The following is a 17,156-nucleotide window of genomic DNA, read 5'->3' on the forward strand; positions in this document are numbered from 1 at the left end:
ATTGAATCTTTTTTAATTTCTTGTGCATTTGCGTCAATCAAGGCAACGTAATTTGAGTTTACTTATTCTAGTACCGAAAGATAAAACAGGTGTAGGATGTCCAATAGCTTCTCTGGTTGTCAAAAATAAACACGCATCGTTTAGTGCTGCCGGTATCTACTTAAAAAACAAGTCGGCAAACCTTCTTTGTTGCAAATTTACAACTGGACCTCAGAAAAAGCCACTACTCAGCCCTGCCTCTAATAAACGCGCGAATTTAATCTCCGAATATTTATTCAAGACTTTTAAACAACACAGTGAATCTTTGACAAGCAGAGAGAGAAACGTCGCCGTCACCACGCAAACTCATAGAAATCGCACGCAACGACAGCAAGAAAACGACCACCGGGAGCGCAGCGGAGCACGCAAGAGCAGTGGCGCGAAACGATTTCAAAACGAACAATGATTGCTGAATATAACACTATAAATACAGCACACTACAAGAGAAGAACGAATCAAGCAAAGCTTACGCTACATAAGCAGTTATGTATATTAAGAATATATATATATAAAGGGAATGCTTCGGACTGTCCGTTTATCCTGAGAAAAGCCCAAAATAGGCGAATATCTGCTTTATAAAAATCGCTAGGTTTGAAAATTAACGACATCTTAAAAACAAACGGTATAATGAGTGAAACGCCCCCTTAACAATCATCACTTTTCTTCCGTTAACATTCATTTATTTCTGAAATAAATTTATTAAACTTTTCCCACTCGATGATGTTTGTACGGGCGGAACTGACCAAGCTGCCAAGAGCGAACAAGCGAAGTTCAATTTACTTAAGAAAACATGCGAATATTAGCGTGCACTTAAAGCTTAAGACTACCAATTACATACGTTTGGAATACGTATTTAACTAAAAATAAATCTTCCTTTACCCAAGAATGATGAATTTGGAAAATAACGATTTTAATAAAAAAAAAAAATCGTAACGTTTTTTAAAACCAAAATATTCCATACAAGAGTGTTGTAACATAAGCCTGAAAAACGTATTTTATATTGCACGGTAAGCGCAGAAGTTCAGAGCAGAATTTAAAGTAACAAAATTAAAGTCGCGCCATAAGTAATTTGTTTTGCAAATAGTGGGCAAAAAATACTCGGTACATGTATTGAATACGTCATAATCGAATTTATCGCGCCACAACGCCGCTTGGTTTCGAACAAAAACAATTTTTCAAACTTTGTTTTAGAGGAACTCTCGCCGACGAATGGAAATTTTTAAACAATAACAAAAGCTCGGTATAACAATAATACGTCATAATCAGAATAGTTGCGTCACAATGTTGCCGCGGGGCCACTGGCGCATTTCTTTCCCCTTATTCATCTGCCCTTGGGACTTGGAACGTCCCAACTCATCAGGAAAACTGCACTGAAGAAACAACAGCGTCATAATGGGAATCGTTACGTCACAATGCCCACAGAACGTCTTCAGCGTTTTTCAAAAACGGCAGCTAGCTCCATACCCTGGGCTTTTAGCTTGGAATCTAAAAACGGGGATGGGACCGTGACGTATCATACCCAGTTGGGGGCCCATTTTTTTTGTCCTCCCGACAAGGGGAATTCCCATAAACACGGGGTTAAAGGACGCCATCCATGAAGGAGGTGTCGTAGTGTATGACGAGGGTCCGGAGGTAGCTCATCTCTTTGCGAGTGTTCTCGAAGATGATCCTCGGATCGTCGGACTCGCATCGGAGGCAGTTGGGAGCCATCACCATGGCGAGGTTGCTCGCGTCCATCTTGGTAACTCGCGAGTTCTCCTCCTGAGCAAACACCTGGAGAGCAGGAAGATTGATTGAATGAAGAAGAAAGATTAGCTGCGGGAATTTTATGTTTCTTATTGTGGGGCGAAGATTTTCGAAGATGATTAAACAACGTTTATTGATATCATTGTGTGACGCAAAAAGAAGATCAAGGAAGCTGCGGGAAAGCCATTTTTTGCATTAAAACAACCTATTAACTGTTGTTAAAATGTGACATTTACCAGAACCGGCCCGCGGGACGTAGGTTGCCGACCCCGTGTCTAAATGCAGAATATGCCTATCCAGACTTAAAAATGTTTCATTTTGACTGAAAGTAGAGTTATCCCAAAAAAACATGTTTTGTATGTAGAAATCAATTATGTTTCACTAGTTTTTAACAGTAATCTAAACGGGCTGATTTAAGATGAAATACCTATTTTTGTATATATTTTGGATTACGTGGCCTTTTTTCGGCTAACGCACAAGTGTAAAGAATATATTACGCCATTTAGCCTTTTGAAGACTAACCGAAATCTGGATTGGCTTGCAAGCACCCCCCTGGCAGCCGATAGTTATACATTTAGTCGACCAAAGTCCAAATATCAAAAATCGATCATAGTCCAACCATCCAAATATATTTTCAAACAGATAAACGGAAGCCTCACCTGCAGAAAGCGGATGAGATAGGAAAGACAGAGACGGTTTAGCTGTGGCAGCTGGTTCACCACAGCTATGGCGGCGTCTGGGTTGTTGAAGTTGGTCACGCACTGCTCGTACCAAGCCTGTGGAATCAGGGGCTCGTCCAGTTCGCGGTACCACAGCTTAAGGAGGGAGCCTGTGCGTTTTTTAGAAATTCAAGGTTAGATTAAGGAAGGATATTTTAAACAGCATGTGTTGACATGATTTTTTGATTTTTTGTTTGATGGTATTTATTTATTTTTTTTTTGGCATTTTTTTATATTTTGAGCAAAGTTTGAAGTTTGGCGTTATTTTTTTTTTTTTTTTGAGAAAAAGGTAAAGTTTGATGGTATATTTTGCTTTTTTATTTTTTTATCTTTAAAGCAAAGTTTGAAGTTTAGTGGTATTTTTTGGGAGGTGTCTTTTAAGTGTGTTTCCGAAGGACTTTGCCGCCGTTAAACAGATTAAATTATGTTGGGAGATTTTACTTAAAATTGTGTTACATTTTATGTGGATTCGACGTTTTACGATTTCATTTTTTATTTTCGCGCGGCAAACCTTAGTATCTTCTTATTAAGCAGCTCGTTTAGAAAAACACTGATTTAGTTGAATACATACTAACGACAGGGATGAATCGCGATTCACTACTTTATGTATCTCATTTCCTGGCGTTAGAAAATCCAGGCGCCGTGCCGGGTTTTACACAATTTTCAGAGAAAATAAACACACCTGCAAAGTTTAACCTTTACCCTCTACCAAACTGACGCCGCAACGAACCAACACGATCAGGGGGATTTTCCAATAAAATTACCACGCCTGAAAGGTTAACTATGTCAATAACAAAACACGTGCGGGAAGTTACCAGCAATGCATTATTGCCGTGGTTCTCAACCGGGGTGCCGCGGCGCCCTCGTGTGCCATTTCTAATGCTCAAGGGCGCCGATAGGTGTTTAAGAATTTTTAAGAATCTGATTTTTATTCAATCGGTAAGCTTCTAGACTAGATACAACTATTTGTGTACGATTAGGGACCATAATATTAAATGAAATTTTCATACATGTTTTAAGCTGATTGTGTTGTTCCAGTTCCATTTATAGTGACGCTTCAGTAAAATACTCCCGAAATTTTCAGTCGGGGTGCCCCAAACCTATATATTATTTTTAAGGGGCGCCGCACGCCATAAAAGGTTGAGAATCACTGGATTATTGCATGAGCTTGATGAAGGCAATTTGGCCCCAGCCGCAAAACTCACCGGGTACGTGGGGGTCGCGAAGGGTTTCGGGGATTTCCCACCGGTCGATTTGAACTTTTAGGATGTTTACTTCGTCGATGTCGCCGGGAACCCTGGTGTGAAAGATAAACAGGTTGAAAAAAAGGGAAAATTGGGCCTAATTCAGATTTTTAAACGGTTATCGTTATCTCTTGTCAGTCTGTATTTAACGCAGCTTTTTTGAGACTTATATCTCTGGATGTCCGATAATATCCGATCAAAGTCGATTCCCGATTTAAAGTGTTTTACACTAGTCCAGGTACTCTTCCTATACAATAGGGCTGTATCACAGATGAGCCGGTATCAACTAGTATATTAAAGCCCATACAGAAGTAAACATCATCTATGTTGAAAAATGAATAAAGAGTTATTCGAAACGTCCAAAATGATACCTACTTCTGTATGGGCTTTGATATTCTTATTACGTCTTACTACAACCTCCAACCATTATGTTCCAAACTAGTATATTATTATCTAACGCAGCGGTTTCTACCTAAACTTGTGAAAAAGTAAATAAACAATATTAATTTGTCCTTGCTTGACCAGTGCAATACCGCCTTATAATATCGTACAACTACATTTACTGCTAAAAATGGGTATCGGCATTGGAATAAAATACCTATCGGACAGTATTAGGCCGAGGTGCCTGGCCTTCTAAATGAGATTTAAAGCATCCAGCATTCCGCCTTAAACGCATTCTAGGCCAAACGTGTGGCTGATAAGTTATAATTGTAAAATGCCTAGGGCCTAAACTCGCCCCAAATAAAGCTCAATTGATACAATCATAGTACAGTATGTAAAGTGGTATTGCAAGCGGCAAAAACGCTGAAAAATACGATGGAGGGCTGAGTTAAATCACCTGAAAATGCCCTCGGTCTGGTTGCCTCCAAGTCGCAAAACTTCGCTGGAAAGCGTCGTGAGAATCCAGGGAAGCTGGCGGTCTGGGAACCTGAAAGAAAAAATACTTGTAAAATTTGAAGCATAATGGTTGGAGGTTGTAGTAAGACCTAGTAAGAATATCAAAGTCCATTCAGAATAAGTAGCATTTTAACGTTTTTGAAAATGTCAAAATGATACCTACTTCTGTATGGGCTGTGATATTTTTATAAAATGGTAATTTTTTTTGGAAGCTTAACAACGACCCCTGCAAAAACTTTAGTTCGCGTGGACAATGGTCGGCATAACATTTTTCAAAGATGGCGCCATAAATTGACGTCATAATACAAGTAAACCTTGAAAACTTTATATACAATTTTTCTTCTAAAAAAGTCTTTTAAAAGTTCAATTTTTCAGATATTACACTAATATTTTAATTAGGTCTTCATGGACCACCTTAAACTAAAATGCGCTATTAATAACAAATGTAAATAAATCGTAGCACGGGGTGAGCAGCGGAATGCTGAAAACCACAAACAGGGCAACCAAGCAGCCAATACAACTCAGTTGTGCCAATTCACCAATCAGCTTTACGTGCCTATTACAGTCTTTCCATATTTGCTCAACGTCAGTAGGATTTCGCTCCCCGAAATAGCTTACGGGTCTTGGGCGTGTATTTTGGTTTGTGTATACCGGTACATTGCGGCTTTAATACGCCAGTCAATGCAAAGCGCACCCAAAGAGACACGCGAGTGGCGTTTATGAATAGGCACAGAGGCGAAACCAACCTTTCCGATTGCAGGTCTAGAATTTCCTGAAGGGTGTTGCCAAACATGGACGGGTTGAAAATGGAGCGCTGTGATTGGTTCACCTCCTCGGCGGTCGGCTTCTTGTTGCCCTGGCGACGAAACGGCATTTTTCAAAAATCCGAGCGACGCGTCAAAAGTGGATCGAGCAATGCGGTTTGTGCAAGGCAGGGGTTTCCTAAACTTTTTTAACGCGAGCCCATATATATTTTTTTTGGCTTCACGTAGACCACGGTAGGCAAGAAAATTTCAAAAACGTCACACATTGACGTCACAATACAAATAGACTTCATAAATCTGTTAATTTTGTTCAAAAAATGTGAAAGTGAAATGCAGTCTAAATACAGTGAGTTCATAACCATTTTGATTTTTAATTAAATCTGCTTTCTTTGAAAAATTGATTACCTCTTACATGTACACTAAAATTCCCCATGGACCTCATGGACCCCCTAAAACTAGTTCATGACGGACCCCAAAGGTGTCCATGGAACCCATTTTAAGAACCCCTAGTATAAAGGGAATAAGGATGCATACAATTGCTGCAGCGTTTAATTCGGGGTTCTTAACGTAGTTCCGGTGCAACAAGAGATGGAATGTTTCTATTGTGTTACATAAAGGCGTTCGATCAAGATTGTGGAGCATTATTTTGCCACAATTGCAGTAAATTGCTTGAAATGAGTAGTCTTGTGTCCATTTCGAACTTCAATCATAAAATGTATTTTGGTAACACGTTATCTTTCAGAAGAATCATTATGGCGCGTTATCTGCGGTTATTCGGTTTACAACTGTTTTGCAACTAAACGCAAATTGAACAATCAAAAATGTAAATTTATTCGCGTTGGCGTGAACTGTTTGGCTGTTTAAACAATAACCCATAAAAAGGTGACTATGCCTCCTCGCATTGTAAAGTTGTGAACACCAGGCCAAGGCCCACGCAAAACCTAAACGTATATAGACGCCGATTTTAATGAGCTCCACGGTCGTGGAATTACGATTCTATAAGGCCTGCAGAGGGTGCATACGTCTCCCCCGCAAAGGAGCAAAATATAAACATTTCGAAGCAACAAGCAAACAGCAAGCAAGCAAATAAACAAACCAGCAACCAGCAATAAGCAAACAACGTGGGCCGGTGTATGGTTGGCACTTAGAATAGCAGGAAGCGGACAACGCCGCTCGCTCGTCGCTGTGACACGTTTCCTGCTATTTGCAAACGCAACTGGTCGGCTAACCTGGCCAATTAAAAAGACAGAGGCTATTTAGCCGCGCATCGAAGTAGTTCAAATCGACATATAATCACCAACGGGTGCCAGCGTAAAGGAACGATCCGGATAAATAGCCTATAGGCACTCCATGAGGTTATTTACCCGGCCAAGAACGTAGTTCAAATCGACATAAAATTACTAACGGGTGCACCCGTAAAAAAAAACGATTTCCTGAGGCTACCTACTCGGACACCAAAGTATTTCAAATCGACATATAATCGCTAACGGGTGCCAGCGTAAAGGAACGATCCGGATAAATAGCCTATAGGCACTTCATGAGGTTATTTACCCGGCTAAGAACGTAGTTCCAATCGACATATAATTACTAACGGGTGCACCCGTAAAAAAACGATTTCCTGAGGCTATTCACTCGGACACCAAAGCAGTTAAATTCGACATTTAATCACCAACGGGTGCAAGCGTAAAGAACAGTCCGGACAAAGAGCCTATAGACACTTCCTGGGCCATTTACCCGGCTAACAACGTAATTGAAATAGATATTCGAAAAAATCATTGAAATTATGCAAAATTTAAAAAATCTAAACTAATACTGCAACCACCTAAACCGAAATCAAAGCATAATCCTGTATACAAGCGTAAAAGGGTGATCCGGCCAAATAGCTTATAGCCACTTCAGGAGGCTATTTACCCGTATAACAAAGTAATTTAAATCGATTTAACAAAAAATTATTAAAATTTTGCAAAACTCGAAAAATACTGCCACAACCCAAACCTAAGCGATAACCCCAACCCCAGTCCTAACCCAAATCAATGCATAATCCTCTATAGGAGCAAGCGTAAAAGAACGATCGGGTCAAATAGACACTTTCAATTAAAAAAGCCGGTTCCATTTTAAAATGCTTACGTGCCCTATTTTCCCAAGGTGCAAAAAAACACAAAAATAAGTAAAAACAGTGAGATTATTTAATGTGGCCATGTAAAGCAACAAAGGTGTGAAAAAGGGGCAAAAATTAGTTCATAAATAGCCGGACCCTTTACAAATTGGCCTTTTAAACTGGCTTGTAGACACCGGCGCTTGTGCAGCAGATTTAGCAGCACAGCTGATTATCACCTCCGCTGCTGTTTTATGAGCCGGTGATGTGTGACAGCTCCATTTACAACGCGTTGAAAACGTGCCGCCGACAAACGGTTGTGTCACGTTTGTTTCGCACAGTTGTTTTTCCGCCGAAATGAAGGTTGTTATTCGGGTGCTTTTCCGCAATCGCGCGTCCTAATAAAAAGCCCCTGAGTTCTACAATTATCCGAAAGCTATCTGCGCGTGTGACAAAGGTCGTTTATTTGGGCTCCGGCGATGTGAAGTAAAACTGTTATAGCCGGCGGTTTAACTACAATGTATGCGTTTAAAAGTATATTGCAATATTTGATTTGCTCAATGAACACATGCACTCGCATATGAGTGTTAACAACTGTGATCTAGCCCTTCTGAAGCTGTTTTTGACCAACGATTACGGCTTACGTTTCATTAGTACACCGAAGGCTAGGGGTGTACTAATGATACGCAAGCCGTAATCGTTGGTCAAAAAGCAGCTTCAGGAGGAGTTAGTCGGCAATGGCTATCGGGGTACTAATAATTGCCTTGCTCACCTTTTTGGCTCCGGTCTGACTAATTTTTCCAAGTCGTTTGCAGCACACATGGGCGTACTCCGATACACGTACACCTGTGAGAATATACAGCACCATGATTTGAAATTGTGCGTTATATGTTATTTTTTACCGGTATTATGCGCAATGTCGTAAACTAAAGAATTCGAAAGCTTTTACATCCTAATTACTTTTTCAGTTGCTTGCCAAAACTAACGTTTTAGGAAAAGCAAGCAAATAGTTGATTTTTGCTCCCAAACATTCTACTTGGCAAAGTGAAAAATGGCCAAATATAAAACGGCAATATCATACAAACAGTTTGGACACGTAAACTGTCAAATATAAACGCAAAAAAATGCGAAAACTGGAAATCTAGATGAGTAAAATAACGGAAGCTACTGTAAAAGTGGCATGCTGACAGTGTAATTAAAAAAAGCACAATGTAATTAAAAAAACACATAAAACTCCCCGTGATGAGTAGAAAAACGAAAGCTAGTGTAAAAATGACATATTGGTCAAAAAAAAAACTACCAAAGCCAGGTTAAAAAAATAACACAAACATTACATAAAACTAACCGTTGTCGTCGGGCAGGTCGATGTGTGTGTAGATGTATCCCTCCAGGTAAGAGTGGAAGCGGTTGGAGGGAGGAAAGAAGGCGAGGCACATCCCGAGTAGTTCCAGACCTCGCTCCATCGACTCCGACTTGGGGTTGCCAGTGGTTTGGCGACAAAGCTGGATGAAGATTTCATCGCGAAGGGCTGGGTGAAAAAAATCAGCATTAGGTATTAGCATAGAAGTATAGACCTTGTTCTAATGTTTTAATTGCAATATCAGGTCATAGCACTGCCACAAAATATTGTACTTTGGTTTCCTGAGCACGACAACATTTTACCGGGTAAATCGGACGATTTTGAGAAAAAAAATGATGAAAACCGGAATTTATGTGAATGTGGTGTGTATGACGGAATTTATGTAAATGTTATGTATATAATTAACGTCAATTTTAAACTCTAAGTAGGGTATTAACGTCTAAGGTATGTTTCGACAAAAAATCTGTTTAAAATTTTACAAATAATTTTGTGAAAGTGGCATTGATTTAAAAAATCGCAACTAAGAACATCAGTTAAAGACAAAATTAGCTTTATTGAATATTTGCAACACATGGTCGTATTACTCATAAACTTTAATTTTCATATTACAACCTATTCCGGGTGCAATAATTAAGTTCCTTTGAAGTTGTGCGTTTTATGCTAAAACGGTTAAAGTTGCACAACAGCATTTTAACGCGGTTCTCATTTAAAGGAAACTGAAAAATATAATAAAGCAACATATTGCCCACATAGTCCCAGCATAGCAGAGCAAATAACCGCTCACCTGCGTTCTGCCAGCCTTTGGTGATAAGGTCGAGGGCGATTGTGTCTGGTTTCTTTACTTTCCGGTCGCCCATGTAAGCCTGGATCAGCTTAAACACTTCGCAAGCGTCCTTTTTCGTCTGCGAAGCGAAAATACTGGTCGTAAAAAGCAAGGCAAACAGGTTGGGACGGGGTTATTTTTATGGGCGCCAATGTCACCGACGACCAGTGAGTGTGTGGTGGTGTTAAAAACAAATTATCGAGGTAAAAAACAAATTAGCGCGCAATTATAAGAAAGGGGCGTATGTGATTGTCGACAGCCATAAGTTTCGGCGTTTTTTAGCCAATGGCTGTAAAGGAAGATTAGTTATGTAACAGTTTTTTCATCAGAAAAAATATCAGTGAACATTTTGAAGATTTATATGTTTTTAATGAAATAAATTTAAAATTGAACACGGAATCATTCAAACGTTAACACCAGGTTACCAACTTAAGTGTGGTCAGTGGTCACTCACTCACTGGTTATATTCTGACGCTTAACTACCGACTTCTTCCATTAGGCCATAAAGTGTGTATACATAAAATAACGGAAGAGTTCAATGTACATCAAAATACGTCCACAGACTAATCCACACAAAGAGGACTCAATTAACGATGCAAACCCACGGGTTGCGTTACATCAGATCTGACAATAATTTCAACAATAGCACAGTACAATGCATTGGCGAAGTCGCGGGTCTTATGCAATCACGCCAGAACGTTTGTAATAAATCTGCTGTTGCAGAACGTTTGTGAAGACTTGTAGATAAATTAATTATTGGCAAATCGCGCACACGGTTTGTTTTCAACACACTGTTTTACTACAAAGCTTATTGAGGCTACATATACTGTTTAAAATTATTGTTGTAGGATAACTTCCCTGAAATACGGCATTTGAAAATAAAAACACTTTGGTTGGGATAGATATGCAATCCACGGGTTAAAGGTAACATATTATTTGCTGCAAATCGTATCGAAGCTACATATACTGTTCAAAATTATTGTTGTAGCATAACTTCCCTGAAATAAAGCATTTAAAAATAAAAACATGTTGGTTAAGTCAGGTTTGCAATACAAGGGTTATGGTAGTGTTTCCCAACATACAGGTGACGACTTAAAATTGTGTCGGCGTTTGATCTATTTTGGTCGCCAACTACAGTAGTTCACATAGTTAAATTTGTTGAGTGAGCAAGATTGCTTTAAAATTTTCGAAAAATATTGGAAAAAGACGAACACATGGTGGATATTATTGAATTCGCATTTCTTCAAGAATGATGTCTTAGGTATTGTCGCTTACAAAACGCAAAGTGAGAACAATTGGATCTTCCGAGTTTCGATATTATACCTAAGCTCAGTAGTTGGGCCGCAGCGACAAAACGTTGAGAAACACTGGATAAAGGTTTTGGTTAGGCCTGGGTTAAACCCTCAAGTGTATTTATCTCAGTAGAAACCCTATCACACACTAAAGCACCCAGGTTTCATTATATTATTTTAAACCAAGAAGAACAGGTTTATGACGGGTACCTGTTTGTCTTTGGTCATTATCATGGGCTTCCTTATAGGTTCCCTGGTCCAGGATAGCATGGTGTGGATGGTGATCTTCTTCCTTAATATTCCCTTGTGGTGGACGTTCAAGTTCTTGGCGAACTTTTCCATGTTCACGTTTTCCGAAGGCCGCTTTGAGCGACGGAAGTCTGAGAAAAACATATGAACGTTTTTTTTTATCAAAAAAGTGAGGCGTATGGGGCCTGGCAAAATTTCGACGGGGCTTGCGTCATGAAGACTTCAAAAACATCGGTTTTTAAAGAGTTAAAAACGTAGGTTTTCTTAGTAATTTTTAATACGCTAAATAATCAAAAGACATTTAAAGCCTTCAAAGACTCAAAACAACTTTTGGGAACCCTGCAGGGCTGTATCGTTGCTGTATCGTTCCTTTAAACACAAAAATTAAAAAAAAACTCCCGTACCTTTCTTGGGAGGAGCGCTATGCTGCGGAAAGCTCTGGCTCTTGGCGAGGGAGTTGGAGCCCCGATCTCCACCGCTATTCCGTTGATTTTTGGCCTCCACGTCTTGACGCATCACCGGCTTAACGTCGTGCATATCTCCGTACGATTGTGACCTTTCGTAACCCACGTTCCCCGTGGCTTCCGCGTTAGCCACTGAAGCGTGAAGGTCAGGCATCGTGGCGTTGTGCTGGTCGTCCGAGAGCTTGATCAGCTTCGGCTGGATCTCGGTTGAGTCGAGGGAACCCTGCGAAAAGTAAGCCGGTACAATATTTGTTACAAAGACGTACAATTGCCAGTCGAAAAATGTATATGAAACAAAAATGTGTATCGAATTCGAAGGTAAGTTTTTTTTTAGGTACAAAAATTGTTTTATATCAAAACAGAAAAAGTCCACGGAAACCAAATCAGGTTTCCGTTCAAAGATTCTATCCAAGATTCACTTCCAAGTTTTTGTTTTGCATTTTTTTTGTAATCATCAGAAAAATTGTTTATTTCAAAATAGTAAAAAAAACATGCAAACCAAAGCAGGTCAATTTTTTGACTAGGTCAAATAAATCTTTATTTGTTTTTAAATAGATGTATTCATCATAATCACGAAACGTTTGCTAAGTTAGTATCCATAGGCTTTTTTCTGTTTTGGTTTACAATAAGTTTTACCTCTAAGATTTAAAAAATTACAATAAAGTTCCAGTTTGGATAAAAAATTTTGGACATAAAAGCACAATAAATTTGTATGAATTCTACAAAAATTAACCTATAAATGTCAACGATTCAACCAATTGCATAACAATTATCGAATGAAATTAATTATTATTTACCTAGTCTAAGATCAGGAGTATAAATGAAAATTAGTTTTAGAAATAATTTCATTGGTCAACATTGAAATAAGTCATTCGTCAACATTGTTTCAAATCATTGGTCAACAAGGTAAATTAACTTACAATGAGAAGAAATGCTAAGATATCATTAGATATGCCTAGATGTGTGTCTATGGTTTATTAAAAAAACACCTTAAAATAAATAGATTAATAAGTAAACATACCTGTCCGTCCGAAGTATTCCAGTGGTGATCCATTTCCGAGTCATTATGTACATTTTCCTTGTTATCTGCTGCTGAAGTGGCCATGTAACCTCCAATTTTCACGTTCTCGTAACTTGGATTAGCACACGAAAAACTGGTGCCCTGTTCAGCAATCTAAAATAAATTGCTTTTTATATTTCTAGACTACTGATTTCTAGTACAACTTCCTAATATTTCATCAATTTAACCAGGTTTTTGCAATTACCGTTGATTTTGAACGTAATATAATAAAAAAATCCATTTTTTCTAAGTAACCCTAGTTACAGTTGTTTCAAAGGAAATGGGCAAAAAGTAAGCTAGTATAACATTGTTAAGTAAACTCTATTTAGCAATTTAACTGTCACAATATACTGATGAATTTGATTTTATAATGTACTGTGCCAAACTAATAACTACACTACGGTATCCACATTTAGGATTCCCCGAACAACAGCAATTAAATGTGAAAGTAGATCATTCGGCAATCAACGCAAACAGCGATGGTGCAAGCGATTGGACAAACATTCAAAGTGAAACTAGCTGTCAGCCCATCAGCGTTCGACCAACCTGAGAATCGGTGGATCTCCTTGTCTTGGCCCCGGACGTGCGATGGCGTTTCTTGTAATCCACAGCTCTTTGGGTCGGGGTCATGTTACTATCGCTGTCACTACTTCCGGCAGAATCCAGCCTTAAAAAGATGACAGCTTGGTTTATAAGGCCTATTTTAATAAATAAAAATTGTGATAAGGCCTACGACACTTAATATACGCAGAAATCAAGAGCTTGTACAAATATGGCATTTACTTGTACAAACGCTATTAAAGTCTGAACAATATTAGGAAAAGTACGGTTGGTTAAAGACAGGTCGTTAAAACAGGTTATATTAGAACACCTGAACTTATAATTAAATTAGGTTATCTTTTAAACGTGCAGCTACAAAAACGTTTGTTGCGTTGTGCCGATTTCTTTATTTAGTTTGTTTGCCTGTGAACACCACTACAACACTAGCCAATCTCTAATCAATAGCAGCTCATAATACTAAATCTAGGCTCTATTTCACGCACCTATCTCAATGGTTAATCGATATGCTAAAAATTTCATTTGAACATCTGTATATAAGGTTAGCCCACAAATCACACCTAATACGTAGCCTACAGAACTGGTACAACAATGTATATTTGACTGTTTTTTTTGAGTAAACAACTTCCTACATATAGCGACCGTGCACCGACCTGTCCTTAAATACATTTCTAAACGCCAGGATGTGCAGTCGGTAATCTGGCGGCTCTAGAAACAGATTTTTGGTTGTTGTTTTACAGGCCCTCCTACATACAATTATGTTTGTGGAAATGGCTTATCTGCATCATAAATCAAGTAAATACTTTCAAGCATGAGAACTCCAGTTTTAAAAAAAAATTTTTTAAAGCAAATTAATAACCATGGTTAATATGATATACTTAATAGGTGCCTGCAAATTTAAACTATTTTATACTGAAGTGATTAACTTGTATAGAACTTACCTTGCTAGATGTCCGCTATTCGTTCTCGAGCCAGCTGTACGCCTGTTAACAAAGAATGACTTAACACAACTTCACAAAACCATAGCATATAAAAATCTGTTTAAATAAAAAAAATAAACAAAGTTGACAAACACTACTCAGATAATAACTAAGGAAAATGTTTCCCTGTTTACAAACATCTTAGCAAAACTAACAACACAGGGGTCAGTATGGAGAATACATATAAATGCTAATACACAAAACACATTAACTGACATAGCCTCTCCAACCTAAATCATCAAACTAAGCTGTCCAGTGCTTCCCTGCTTATATACTCTCCTATAATGAGGAAAATATATCAAGGGCGAATGACACAGGATGGTTGGTGATGTCAGTGGGCAATTACAGGCCAGGAAATGGTTTTGTTTAGAAAACACAACCTGGTATCTCATTTGGGTAAAAGGGGATATGGTGATGTGTTATGCTGGTTAACTAGGCGACGGGGAAGTGTGGGAATAGGATGGACAAAATGTAGGGCAGGAAAAGCAGTTGTACTGTTGATTTCACAACTTTGCGGGTTGAATGAGTTCGAAGAGTGGAGAAAAAGGTTTAGCTATGTTGCTACGTTTTTCTGTATACCTGTCTTCATTTTAAGAGTGGGAAATATAACATATACCTTTAGGTATTTTATTATTATATAAATAAGTAGCAATGTTAACAAATTTACCAATGTCCCATAAAGCTGAACCATGACAAAAAACAAACAATCTTGTGACTAGTTATTAGTTAAGATTCACAACATTATCGACATCAGTGGTTCTTAACGTTTTTAGTGTGGCTACCTCTGGAAATACATAACATACATTTCTATTTCCCTTCTATAAAGCATAAAGCTATGATCTGCAAATTAATTATTAAACAAACAACTTTTCACACCTGTGTTTGGCAGCTTTTCCTTTTGCCATGTCGTTGTTGTTTTCCGTTTCTTGCTTGAGTTTTTGCAGTTTGGAGAGGGGTACAATGTCGGCCCCCTTTGGTCGGTGCCACACGGTCCGTTGGGTGCTGGCATTGTAGTAGTAAAACCTGGAGGTGTTTTCATCAAAAAGTTCCCACCTAAAATAAAAATAGAAGTTCTGGGCTTAATGTTGTTAAATTTCTATAAATATATAAAGTTGGAATAAAAAAATGAAAATACTTTTACCATTATAGCAAAACCTTTTACGTACAAGTATTCACACCATAGTTTAAATCATTATAAAAACACCATATAACTTTAGTACTAAGAAACAGCTAGGAGTACTGCATAAAGTAAACACATAGTAAAAATGTACATAGCTCTATTGACAAAGGATGGACTAGTTTCTCTATATAAAACACTGGAGCGATTGGCTGCTAAATGCAAACTGGCAGCTTTCACAGCTTACTTAAGTCAATATTGGTTTTCAGCTGTAAGGAATCAAGCTTAGGATAATAAAATAATGTGTGTTGAATGTTGATCAACTGGGAGGGCTTCAAGAAAGCACCTGGATTTAAAGTTTATTATTAAACTTTGGCAAACAGTTGAAATATTTACAATAGGTGGGAAAGAAAAGGGAAATAAAAGTAGGTATTTTCAAACTTCAAAGTGTATTTTTGTATTGACTGTAAATGACAAACCAGTTAAGGAAGCATAACTTTGCAAAAAGCACAATCAAGGTGGTTTACATTTTTTAACCCATTTAACAAGTGCCCATTACTAGGGATTTTCCCATGTGTCATTCAACTGGGTACACCAAGTAAAAAAAAGTTTGAAAACCACTGATCCAGGGTCACTCTCTACTACTAGAAACACACATGCTTAATGCAAAGTAGCTTTGTGACTACAAACCATTGCTCGTCGGAAGATTGCTTGTATGCTACATCAGGAGGTGGCTGCCATACGCATTCCCCTGTGATGAGGTTGGCATACATACGCTCTCTGGTAAGAGGCTCCACGATTTCAACCCATTCCAGCCTGCGAACAACAACACACCATCTACCTATTAATATGTGTGATTATCAAATAAAAAATTGACCAAGGGTTTTGTTTAGAGATTGTAGCTGTTTAAAGGTATTTATTTCTGTAGCAAATGTTTTGAAGCCAAGCAATCATACTGTATAACACCTTATATCAAAGTGAGTATTAATAAGTAAAGTCAGCTTAATGTACTAATTTGTCTCAAAACAAGTAGATATGAGCATTTGACGTTTGTTATATGTCCATCATATTGTTTATTATTGCAGCCTTTAAATGTATGCTTAGTCTAGATACCACTTTAAAATGTACTATTGCTGAAAAATAGACATTTTTTTTCTTTTTATTAACTTTTTTAACAACAAATATGCATAGCTTGATAATGAATTACAAAGCCAAAAAGGTCGAGTAGATTGACATTATCTTGATTAAGATGTTTCAAAAAGAACTTGTACTATCTTCAGTTTATATGTTGCATCATTTTCAGTTATTTTGGCTTTGCAATTTATTATCAAGCTACATTACAGATCAATGCACAGTGTACACTAATATACATACCATAGTTAAAAAGTCTAAATGTGCATGTACTTACCCCATTACAGTCATGATAGTAAGAGTGGAAGTAATTTAATCCAAAGCAAAGCCGTACAACAGCAGAAGACAAATAAATCTTATCAGTTTTCTCAGTTTTTCATTCATTTACAACTAGAGCTGCAAAAAAGTATTGTTAAAGATAAAGCTGCAATTCAGTTGATCAAACAGTATTCCACAAAAACCTTATTTAAAGTTAACAATGCTTCATAAAAAAAAAACTATTTCAACCAATGAAAAATTCCACACTCAATTCTATCTTGACGGCCGCTTATAAATATCCTTTTCGTTCACAACAACCCAATCAACGACAAAGTTGTATTGCAGTTACTTTCTCCCATT

The 17,156-nt window shown here is 38.0% G+C and overlaps 1 protein-coding gene across 1 annotated transcript; it reads right to left on the reverse strand.

Annotated features, from left to right (window-relative positions):
• Nucleotides 1-267: 267 nt before the first annotated feature.
• On the reverse strand, nt 268-16,936 carry LOC146157412 (rho GTPase-activating protein 39-like). The gene is made up of 16 exons (XM_083386671.1): nt 16,816-16,936; nt 16,098-16,223; nt 15,167-15,343; nt 14,252-14,293; nt 13,299-13,419; nt 12,714-12,866; nt 11,633-11,915; nt 11,190-11,359; nt 9,649-9,766; nt 8,850-9,032; nt 8,277-8,350; nt 5,392-5,501; nt 4,587-4,676; nt 3,710-3,801; nt 2,445-2,614; nt 268-1,812 (listed from the first exon to the last, which is right to left on the reverse strand). Exons 1-16 carry the CDS (start codon nt 16,827-16,829, stop codon nt 1,618-1,620), a joined length of 2,118 nt encoding a protein of 705 aa, XP_083242797.1. The 5' UTR covers nt 16,830-16,936; the 3' UTR covers nt 268-1,617.
• Nucleotides 16,937-17,156: the final 220 nt, after the last annotated feature.

This window comes from Ascidiella aspersa, chromosome 4, assembly GCF_963924565.1.
Source record: "Ascidiella aspersa chromosome 4, kaAscAspe10.2, whole genome shotgun sequence".
In the NCBI taxonomy this organism is placed as follows: Eukaryota; Metazoa; Chordata; class Ascidiacea; order Phlebobranchia; family Ascidiidae; genus Ascidiella; species Ascidiella aspersa.